General features: G+C 50.7%; 1 protein-coding gene across 16 annotated transcripts in view; it reads right to left on the bottom strand.

Moving 5' to 3' along the window:
* The window catches only part of AGAP1 (ArfGAP with GTPase domain, ankyrin repeat and PH domain 1), a 332,749-nt gene that overhangs the window by 261,017 nt on the left and 59,717 nt on the right, over positions 1–12,015 (bottom strand). For 4 of the 16 annotated variants that reach the window (XM_074548891.1, XM_074548898.1, XM_074548892.1 and 1 more), the window contains exon 1: positions 1,990–3,560. The exons of 6 other annotated variants lie outside the window; for them this stretch is intronic. In XM_074548891.1, coding sequence (XP_074404992.1) covers positions 1,990–2,980 — 991 coding nt within the window. In that variant the 5' untranslated portion in view covers positions 2,981–3,560. Of the gene's footprint in view, positions 1–1,989; positions 3,563–12,015 lie in introns of those variants that run through there. 6 more of the 16 variants (XM_074548896.1, XM_074548897.1, XM_074548901.1 and 3 more) reach the window with 3 other exon arrangements.

Here is a 12,015-nt window from a genome sequence, read left to right as displayed (position 1 = left end):
AAAACCCACACTGAAATTAAGGTTTGGTCCAGAATCTGTGCACAGGACTGTCAGGAGCACACCAACTCCACATCAACTCAAAGAGGCAAAAAAACCAAGTTCTGGCCAACCAGCAGCTTGTTCCAACCGTAGAATATTAAAATATATTTGGCATGCTAATTGTAATAACTAATTAAATATATTTCTTAACATACAGTAGGAGAAATTAAAGACAAATTAGTTCAAGTTCAGCTTTCTAACAGTCGCCAATGAGCACCAGCTGGAGCTGTGCACAAGCTGCAGTTTTATGGCAAAAGGGAAGGAAATGGAGCACACCAGGCCTGCTAACCCATAACACAAGGCTGCCACACTGCTGCTACTGCAGCCACACCACTGGGACTCGTTCTGGGCAAAGGAATCCTTGCCCCAGACAGATTAGGTGGTGGCACGCACAGAAGAACCTCTCTGGAACATCTCAGTGCTGTTTACCAAGAGTTATTGATTAACTGAGGTCTCCTCCCAGGCTGGCAGGACTGTGCTCCCAGAGCAGGAGCTGGGGTGTGCTGCTACAGCACAGGCACCAAGAGCCCCATGAAGTAATTCCCTGTCGTGGTTACCTTGAACTTTAACCAAGGGCAGCCCACAATTTCCGTCAGGATTATTCCAAGCCCACATGAATGCCTCCACATCAATAAAACCTTACAGTCCTCAGCTACCAGGTCTGAATATTTGGCTCTGCTCCTGGTGCCTCAGACTCTGGGCACACGCCACTCGCAGCAGGAGCTCTGCATAGGGAAAGAGCTGACAGCAAGTTATTGCTTTCCCCAATAAACCACACTCCACACCATCCTCTGCTGTACCTGGGCCCTTATGAAAGCTTAATCTAATTTGGAATTGTATTTTTCAGAAAAGCAGCAACTCGGAGATCATTTGCCACCTGATAAGCACTTGGTGCTCAAAGGGGACTGTAATTGCTGGTTAAATGTTTCATCACAGATAGTTATTAAAGATCTGAGAGCACAGCTGGAGGAAAGCACTGGCTCACAATGAAGCTCCACAACCAGCATTTCTGGTTTGGCACGTCCCAGGCAGCGATACCGGGGTGCTTGCAGCTCCTCACGGAAAGCAGCTCGTCAGCTCTTCCCTGCCACCCCACAGCAAGGCACCTCCATCCCACAGCAAGGATCTCCTTCAAGTTTTTCTTCTATCTGAGGGATTCACAAACCCCCAGAATTCCCTATCTGATTTCCACCTAGACTAGAAACGTTCTGGCTAATTTGTACACAGCTATATAAAATGACTCAAATAATATAATAATTCAAAGAGTGCAGCTTCTGAGACTATACTGTATTTTCCAAAAATACCTAACTCGGTTCAAGCTCTTTTACTACAATGAATGTTTAGGATTTATGAGACATTTGCACCAGTATTCATTCACTTCTCCAGCAGTGCCCATTTCTAACCAACACAACCCATCCTTCAGATTACAGAAGCCTTTCCAAAAGGAGAAAGTCCCAGCCTGTGCAGCACTGGGCCACCCAGTGACCTATATACAGCAGCACTCCAGACCAGCTTCTATTCCATAATTAAACAAGCCACACTTGCCTCGCTCATCCATCCTAGAACGCACAGCCAATCACCCCAGAGAGGGATTTTTGGTTCAGGAGGACGCACAGCCTGACCTGCACTCTGCACAGCTGCACTACCATGTGCTTCAAAGCACACTGCATCCATAGAATTAGGAATGGTGTGGACTGGAAGGGACCTTAAACATCATCTCGTTCCAGGTCCCTTGCCACGGCAGGGACACCTTCCAATAGCCCAGGGGGCTCCAAGCTCCATCCAGCCTGGCTTTGGAGCCTTCCAGGGATCCAGGGGCAGCCACAGCTGCTCTGTGTGTGCCTCCCCACCCTGATGTAGCCCAGCGCAGCATCTCCCTCTCCTCGCACCCAGCAGCCCCCTAACCCCACCGTCCATCCCCGAGCACCCATAGGCGACAAGGACGGGCACCTTTCTGGGGAGACCCATTGATGCTCTCGGAGCTGGACTGCATCTCCACGGCGGCTCTCCTGAGGCTGCTGAAATAAGCCCTGGACCTGGAGAAGCTGCTGCGGGGGGAGCGCCCGTGGGGGCTGCCGAAGAGGGCGGCGGGCCCGTCCCTGCGGGCGAAGATGCCGCTGAAGAAGCGCAGCAGGCGGTGCTCGCTGCCGCCGGCGGGGCCCTCCCGGCCGAGGCGCTCCGAGAGCCGCTGCAGGTCGCTGTTATCCAGGGTCCGGTTCTTGCTCTTGCTGCGCTCCCAGCGCTCCAGCCGGGACAGCGGCTCGGCCTGGCTCAGCACCTCGCCCACGTCCAGCGTGTTGCGCTTCTCGGGGGGCTCTGCGGGCAGCGCGGCGGGCGGCGAGGGCGGCGGCGGCGGCCCGGGCAGGCAGCCGGAGCTGCTGTGCCGCCGCACCCGGGCCGGCTCCGCAACGCCGCCGCTCCAGTGCCTGAAGCTGAAGCTGCGCCGCAGCAGCCCCGAGTGCCGCCGCGGGCTGTGGCCCCGCTCCGCCGGGCCCGGCTCCTCCCCGGGCCCCCCGGCCTCGTCCGTCTCCTGCTGCCCGGGCGGGGATGCGGCGGCCGCGGCCGCTCCGGGCCCGGCGCTGGGTGCCGCTCTCCGGGGCACCTTGAGGCGGCCCAGCTCCAGCTGCCCCGTGCTCAGCGTCCGGAAGGTGCGCAAGCCGCAGGGGCTGGGCACCCTGTCCCGCTCCTCGCCTTCCTCCTCGCCCTCCTCCTCCTCCAGCAGCAGCAGCCCGGCCCTGGTGAGGCTGGAGGAGCCCGGCGGGCGGCTCCGCCCGCGCCGGGGCAGCTCGGGGCCGGCGCGGCCGCTCTCGGGCCCCAGCAGCTCCTTCTTCACCATGGTCACGGAGATGCGGTACACCGTCTTCCTCTGCGGGGTGCCCCGCTGCATCCTCTCGGGGGAGGAGGCGGCGGCCGGCGGCTCGCTGCTGTCCAGGAGGTACATGATGGCTCTGCCCTTCAGGCGGGCATCGGCGCCGAGACGGACGGACGGACGGACGGACGGACGGATGGATGGATGGACGGATGGAGAATCGCTGGAAACGCAGAGCCACAATCCACTGCAACCCGGTTTAAAAAAATAATGAAATAAATAAATAGTAATTTAAAAAAAAAAAAAGCTCCGGTGTCACACCCCGCTCTGCGGCGGGGTCAGGCTGGGCTCCGGCCGCGCTCCCCGCCGGCGGCCGGCGTCCATGGCAGCGGCATCCCAGAGAGGCGCCGAGGCACGGCTCACATCCAGGGCACGGCTCACATCCAGGGCACGGCTCACATCCACGGCGCGGCACGCATCCTCCTCCCGCGGAGCCCCGCTCCGCTCCTCACGGCACGGCAGCCGCTTCCCAGCTCATTGTTTACAGCGCGGCCGCACGGCCGCGGACCCGGCCGGGTTTCTCCCTGCTCTCTGGGCCGGCTAAATCCGATTAGCATCCGCGGCGGGTCCGGCGGGCGCGGGAAGGGCCGGCGGGAGCGGAGCCGGCGGTGCCGGAGCCCGGCGCACGCCCCGGGGCGGGCAGCGCGCAGCGGAGCGGCGGGGCCCGAGCGCGGCACCGGCAGCCGCCAAGAGCCGGCATGGAGTCCCGCCCGCCCGGAGCGGCGACACAGAGCGCCAGCGTTCCCTCAGCCGGGTCCTCTCGGGAAAGGGATGGGCATCACACCTCCCTGCCAGCGGCACCAGGGTTCCCTCAGCCGGGTCCTCTCGGGAAAGGGATGGGCATCACACCTCCCTGCCAGCAGCACAGAATTGTCCTCTGCAGGTAGGCCAGTGCAAGTCCCTGGCCAGTCAGGGTTACCTTGAACACGCTTGTGTTCTCACAGGAGCACAGCCAGGTGAGGCTGGAGTGGCTCCAGAGAGGGAAACCTCTCAGCCTTCCCAAGCAGCCTGTTCCCTTCCTTGATATACTTGAGTTATTCCTCGTGTTGATGTCAGCAGCCTGTTCCAATCCTCAATATACTGAAGTTATTCCTCGTGTTGATGTGAGCAGCCTGTTTCCATCCTTGATACGCTTAAGTTATTCCTCGTGTTGATGTGAGCAGCCTGTTGCCATCCTCAATATACTGAAGTTCTCTCTTGTGTTGATGTGAAACTTCTCGTGGTTTGTGGCCACTGCTCCTCAACCTGGTGCTGGACACCACTGCAAAGTCTGCCATCACCTGCCTTTTGGGATAATTATACCTGTTAATGGGATCCAGGATTTATCCAGGCCCATGAAAAGGCAAGGTGTGTGCTGCTCACCAGCTTGGACCACACTGTGAGCTCAGATCTCAGCTCATTCTGCATCTGAGGCAACACTTCCTCCTCAAAAACACTCAAAACGACCCAGAACCGATTTACTTTTTTATCTGTGACCCTCCTTAATAAATGTTTGTTCACAGCAACACTCTGCACGATTACCAAGGCCATTACTAGAGTGGTTAGGCATGCAAGAACCCTTCCCGAGCAGCGGTTTCATCAGAACCTGGCTCTGGTGCACAGCTGGAGCAGGGCGTGGTGCACACACCCCCTTTCACACCCACTTGCCAGCGCCTTTGCAGGGATGCTGAGGTCATTAACAACCAGTAAATGCCCGCTCTTAGTCACTCACAAACCAGGCTGGCAGAAAAAAAAAAAAAGTTACACAACCATAGAAAAAATGTGTTTAGGTTTCATGCTAACATCCCATAAAAAGTCAGGCTTGAAAAATCACCTGCAGCTGCCTTGCACCTCCCTCCCACGTCTACAATCCAAACATCCCTCACCAATGCCAGTGAGGGCCAAAAGCGATAAAAAAGCAGGTGTAAAAAGGTAGAAAAGCACTGCCACTTCCACCACTAAACCCCAAGAGCCACATCTACAGGTCTGAAATGCCCAGGGATGGGGGCAGCTGTGAGGGCCTGACCTCCCTTGGAGGGAGGAACAGACCTGGAGGCACATGTGGGGAGGGCACAGCCCCAGCAGCAGCTCCAGGGGGAGGCTGGACTCTGACACAGCAATCAGGGATGCTCTGCTCCCAGCCTCTGCACACACCCATTCTCAGGGACACTGATCCCACACACTGCTGCTCTGTTAGCACAGACAATTCCTGATTTAGCTCCTTTCTCCAGGTATCAGTGTTGTCTTTAACGCTGACTAATTAACACTGATTGTTCCTCTTAGCTTTGTTCACCATGGAATAGAGCAGCACCTGCATCATCAGCACACATGGATTCAAGACCAGGGGCTTGGAGCAGCCTGCTCTAGTGGAAGGTGTCCCTTCCCACGGCAGAGAGCTGGAACAAGGTGATATTTAATGTCCCTGGGATTCTAAGAGGTCTCCCTTGGCCAGCCTGAAAAGAAATTTCCAGTCCCTTCTAAATGTTGCTTACTGCCATAGAATGATGGCACAATTCTCCATTTCTCTGACACCCAAAATGTCAATTCCAACGAAAAAAACCCAAAGGGAAGTGTTGCAGACACCATTTATGGAAAAACCTTTCCTTAGGATTTTTCCTCCTGAGAAGCTGAGAGGCCTCAAAAACAAAATGTAAACATTGATTGTCTGCTGCTGTGGAATGCAACAGGTGGGTCTGTGATTGGTCTCATGTGGTTGTTTCTAATTAATGGCCAATCACAGTCAGCTGGCTGGGACAGAGAATCTGAGCTACAAACCTTTGTTATCATTCCTTCCTATTCTATTCTTAGCTGGCCTTCTGATGAAATCCTTTCTTCTATTCCTTTAGTATAGTTTTAATGTAATATATATAATAAAATAATAAATCAGCCTCCTGAAACATGGAGTCAGATCCTCATCTCTTCCCTCATCCAAGAACCCCTGTGAAGTCCATCACAGGGAAGAGAGAGGGGAAAGAAAGACCTATTACAAAATATGAGCCTGAGAGTGAAAAATTGTTTATGTTTTCCTCAAGACCCAGATCTGTAATCCACCAGCGCTGGAGCGTGCGGGGCTGATCCCGGCTCCGGATCCAGGCCGCGCTTTGCAGCGCGCCGCGCGGGAGCGCAGCCCCCTCACCCGGAGCGGGATCAACCATTTTTCATCCTCCCGGCGTGACAGACCCCTCCAGAGGAACCACTTTAGGCGCACACAAACAGCCGGCACATTCCTGCAGCCCTCTCCGGAGCATCCCACACCGCCCTGCTCCCCGCATCCCGCTCCGCTCGCACCGGGGCGGGAACGGCGGCATCCATCATCCCTGGGGATGCTGCTGCTGCTGCAGCTCTTCCTACGGGCACTGAGTGGTACTCCAAGGTTGCTCTGCTGCTACTCATCACAACTTACCACCCTGCAACTTCTTGTAAGGCTTCCTGTAAACAGGACGAGCTGTTTTGCAGCCGCTGGTGCAAAGCCCACCATCACCTGGTGGTCCCCGCGGCCAGACACACTACAGGAATCTGCTTTAATAGCGGGTCAGCTCAGAGCAGGGAGCTAATTCACGGCTCAAGGGATGATATGTTGAATATTCCGGACAGGCTCCAAGCTGCCCCAGTCGGGGGATGCTGTACAGAGCGGGGGGATGCTGTACAGAGCGGGGGGATGCTGTACAGAGCCGAGGGATGGATGCTGTACAGAGCCATGGGATGCTGTACAGAGCCGAGGGATGGATGCTGTACAGAGCCATGGGATGCTGTACAGAGCCGAGGGATGGATGCTGCCCCAGCCGGGGGATGCTGTACAGAGCCGGGGGATGGATGCTGTACAGAGCCGAGGGATGGATGCTGCCCCAGCCGGGGGATGCTGTACAGAGCCATGGGATGCTGTACAGAGCCGGGGGATGGATGCTGCCCCAGCCGAGGAATGGATGCTGTCCCGAGCACAGCATCCCGAGCCCCGCCCCCGCCGCTCCTGCCGGCCCGCAATTAGCACAGATCCGCTCCCAGAACGGGAGAAGTCCCTCGGGCCCGGGGCAGGAGCAGCCAGAGGCACGGCAGCCAAGGCAAACAAGGCCTTTGGCTCGCAGCCTGCGCCGTGTGTCCTGAAGGGCCCTCGCAGCCGCTCCCGCTCACCTTTCATCATTGCAGGAGCAGAGCAGGATGCACAGGCTCCACAAACACCGGGCTCTGCAGGCTGGCAGCCTCTCCGGGGGCTGGGGAACAGGGGTTACACCCTCCGTTCGTCCCACAGCGTTCCAGCACTGCAAACTGCTCCGTGACCCTCTGCCAAGATCACAGAACCCAGAGGATTGTGCCTGACAATGTCCTGCTGTCCCTCCAGTGTGGCCACACTGGAAAGTAGAACCATGGAAACCCTGCATCTCATGCAGCCAGGAAAAGGCACCTCTGCCATTTCCCACGCAGGGTAAGCTCTCCACCAGAATTTAGAGGTTCACAGTTCTCAGCAATGAGAATTTCTTTTCAATCAGTGAAACACAGGTGTCTCAAGCACACCTTCAGAAAGCCTCCAGCAAAGCTGGTGTGCTCAGAGGGAGAGCAGAGGGAGCTCTCTGAACACTCCATCCCCTGATGCCCACCCCGAGGATGTTCTGGAGCTGAGTTTCACATCCCCAGCACTCACTGCCTGCTCTCCATCAACAACTGCAGCCATGACCCCGCTGGCAGGAGGAGCATTCCTGCTCTCCAGCAAGGTCACTGTGAGCAGCTAACACTGCTGCTGCTGACTTTGTAAAGCCAACACTTCTTGTGTCCCTCCAAGTGATGCAAAATAGGCCCTGCATCTTCTCTTTTCCCAAGAACTCTTTGCAAAAATAATTATAATCATCATTCTTTGATTCCTTGTTCTTATTTCCTTACAGGTGTTTCACATTCTGCCAGCAGATCTAACACAATCTGCCAATTTACAAATTTAAAAGCCCAGACATTGAGAAAGAGCAGTTGGACTAGCTGATCTTAAAGGTCTTTTCCAACCTGAACAATTCTGGGATTCTGTGAAACGCCTCCTATACACCAGCAGCATCTCAGAATAAACATTTCCATGCTGAGACAGACTGGACAGGTTTGTCAAAACCTTTCAGGGATACAAGTCCTGTGAAGCTGTTTGTTTGTATGCCCATGTTTTGGATTTTATTGGACACTTCATTGCCTTGTCTTTTTTTTGGTAAGAAAAGCAGCCCTAAATGTTACCATTCTTGCAGACTGCACCTTTAACTATAGTGTCACAGACATATTTTATGCAAAATCTTTTCCTTAGGATTTTTCCTCCTGAGAAGCTGAGATGCCTCAAAAACAAAATGTAAACAATGGTTATCTGCTGCTGTGGAATGCAACAGGTGCATCTGTGATTGGCTCATGTGGTTGTTTCTAATTAATGGCCAATCACAGTCAGCTGGCTGGGACAGAGAATCTGAGCCACAAACTTTGGTTATCATTCCTTCCTATTCTATTCTTAGCTGGCCTTCTGATGAAATCCTTTCTTCTATTCTTTTAGTATAGTTTTAATGTAATATATATCATAAAATAATAAATCAAGCCTTCTGAAACATGGAGTCAACATTCTCATCTCTTCCCTCACCCTAAGACCCCTGCAAACACCACCACACTATAGAACACTCCAAGTAGTGGTTCCTTTGGCAAAGGGATTGTGGAAGACAAAACTGGGTCACCTGAGCAGCTGTGAGGAGCAATTAGGCCAGGACTGCCCGTCTGTCTCGCGGAGAGGCCGCGCTGCAGCCGCAGTTTGTCAGCACGGATCGGTGCCCAAGCAGCACACAGGACAGGGCATGTGCACCAGAACAACGCTGTGCTGCAGGGGAGCAGCAGCACAGAGCCCAGGCTGGGGGCTGCAGTAGGGCACTGAGCTGTGCTCTCCTGCCTCCCTGCACTTGGCCATTAAACGCGCCGCAGGGCATGCAGGCGCTTCTCTGCTCACTGAACGACACAGACATCTCCCAACAAAGCAACAACAGGGGCTGCCAGCACCAGGGCAGCACTGGGCACCAGTACTGATCCCACTGCCAGCACAAGGAAAGCACAGTCCTGCCCCAAAAACACTGGGTGCTGAGCAGGAAAGGGAATAGGGGCCATGGGTGCTGAGTCTGTGAGGTCCCCACGACAAGGTGAGGGATCTGACTCCAGAAGGCTGATTATCATATCAATCATATCATATCATATCATGTGATATGATGTAATGTAATCTCATGTAATATAATACAATACAATATAATATTTATATTAATATAAATATATCAATATATAAATTATATATCTAGAATATAATTATATTAATATCTAATCTATAGTATAATCATTATATTATATTACATTACATTATATTACATTACATTACATCATATCACATTACATTATATCGCATTACATTACATTATATTATATTGCATTATATCATATAATATCATTTATGCTATACTAAAACTATACTAAAGAATACAGAAAGGACACACACCAAAGGCTTAGCAAGAGTGAATAATAAAAACTGGTGACTGACTCCTCAGTCTGACACAGCTGGCTGTGATTGGTCATTAATTAATAACAATTCACATGGAACCAATCAAGCATTCACCTGTTGGTAAACAATGTCCAGGCCACATTCCAAAACAGCAAACACAGCAGCAGCAATCAGATAATTGTTGTTTTCATTCCTCTCTGAGGCTTCTCAGCTTCCCAGGAGGAAATCCTGGCGAAGGGATCTTTCAGGAAATGTGACAGTGACACATGGGATGCACAGTAAAAACGCACCTCCATAGTTTGTCCCACCAGGAGAGAGGTAAGATGTTTGGCATCGCTTCTCCAGGAAGACCATGCCTTATTGCCAGGGACATTCCACCACATGGGATAATAAAAGTCACAATAATTTTGATTTTCATGTCTCAGCATGGATGATGATGCTTCCTTTCACATCAATTATGTACTTCATAGTCTAAAAGGCTCTTGCTTCATAAGACTACATTATTTTATAAATACAATAATGAAATACCTTTGACTCATATTAATTCATTAAAGATGAGGGTAGGGATCACTCATCTTTATGTGAAATGGAAAAAAATGAAGCCAAGTCAGTTATGATCTGTTTCAAACCATGACACATGCTAGCATTATTATTTCTTTAAAATTATCTTCAAGCAAATTCCAAATTCCATAAAATTTCTGATGTCCAGGCATAGCAGGTTTGATCCCTGCAATTTACTTAAAAGAGCAGAACAACCCCCCCTTTTTTAAAGGGAAAGAGCACAAAACCTCTTGAATTCTTCTGCATGACTGAAATCATCCTTTTGATTTCTGCCCCCAAGCTGATGGAGCTGTTAAAATTAATATATTGTGCCCATCCATCAGCTTAAAAACAAACAACACACCTGACTGCAGCTGGATTTTCGCTGAATAAACCAGGGTGGTCCTCACTTATCTTCTCACTGAACAAAGAGGCATCCAAAGAATTAATGTGAGATTCACTTGCCCATTTTAAATACAGGTTTTTCTACATCACATCATCTGACAGAGGAGTTGTATCCTTCTGTTGTATTTAACTGAAGCAGCAAAAATAAAACAGGAAAAATGAAAGAGATCATAGAAACTCCCTATTAATACTTCAAGCTAAGACACTAAAGCTTGTTGTCCTGAGAGCCACACTGTTGAATTATAGAACAATTATAAAACTTGATTTGTACTTCTATAAACTTGGTTTATCATTCTGCCGAGAGAAGAGAAACTTACAGTGTAAGAAAGTTAAAGGCAAAAGTTTAAGAGCAGAGAGCATGTAGAAAAGAGAAAGTAAAAAAGTACAAAAGAAAAGACAAAGGGACAAAAAAAGAAAAGAGCGCGAAGAAAAACGCAAAAGCGAGCAAAGAGAGAGGAGATAAGAGAGCGCGAAACGAAACGAAAGTTCTCGTTACAATACAATAAATCATCTTCAATATTCAAATTCTCATTAACCAATCTACTACAACATACATATCATATAACATTTCTATACAACTTATAGAAATATTTGAATATTGTCAAATATTCAAATTCTCATTAACTAATCTACTACAACATACATATCCTATAACAATTCTATACAACTTATAAGAATCACTACATTACCATACTATATTTACATTTTAAACCCTAAATCTTATTCTTTGAACCCCATTTACTAAGCTGCAAAGCCTACTCTAACTCTTAAACCTACCTACTTACAAAAAGAATTGTTTCCTCCAAAAGAGATTACATTCAACTGGTCACATTATTATTTTTCAGCAACTAAAATATCTCAAAAGTTGCTTTCATTTCAATCTCACTTATAGTTTCCATATTCTCAAAACCTTTTGCCAAGCAATCATATTTATAAAGCTTTCTTGTTTCATCCTGCCCAGCACCCAGGGCCTTGGGGATGGAGCAGCCAATGCTGAAGCCATTCCCTCAGGGCATCCCAAGGCTCTGCTTCCACTCCAATCCCAGCTGCCAGCACAGATCTGCCTTCATTCACAGGGGTGACCGCAGAAATGAGAATTCTGTGACTTTCATTTGCTTCTAAGCATGCTGCCAGTGCCAGCCAGGAGCTCTGCTTGCTGCTCCTTTCATCTCCTGAGCCAGACAGACACACAGACAGACAGACAGCAGCAGGGCAGCTCAGCCATCCCAGGGATGCTGGGGAAAGCATCAGCTGATCCAGCAGCTCCAAGGGCTGCTCCTGTCACCTCTCTGCCCTCCCAGCCGCTGGCAGACACAGATTCCAGGAATAAACTGCAGGAAAACTCATCTTCCTGCACAGCCAGCCTTCCCTGAGGGGGCTGCCAACAGCCCAGGTTTGTGCACACCACTGCTTTGGGAGCTCACCTTAAATACAGGTATTTATTAACAGATAATGCACTCATGTCAAGCCATGTTTGCTCCACAAGAAACACTGCAAATCTCAAATCTCTTACCTCATTTTGGATCTCATGTCTTTTTTTTTAGAAGCTAAATGCTTTTTAAACTCAGGCTATCATACATTTCCTTTAATCCCCTCTCTGGCACAGTAAAATATTGTGACAGGCAGCATCAGCTGTAACCCAGGACTGCACCTTTTGCTCATTACTTGTGGTGTTCCAGTACCTCTCACAGGCAGGAAG

This window comes from Zonotrichia albicollis, chromosome 10, assembly GCF_047830755.1.
Source record: "Zonotrichia albicollis isolate bZonAlb1 chromosome 10, bZonAlb1.hap1, whole genome shotgun sequence".
In the NCBI taxonomy this organism is placed as follows: Eukaryota; Metazoa; Chordata; class Aves; order Passeriformes; family Passerellidae; genus Zonotrichia; species Zonotrichia albicollis.
Note: the sequence above shows the minus strand (reverse complement) of the source record. Positions and strands in the feature narration are given on the sequence as shown.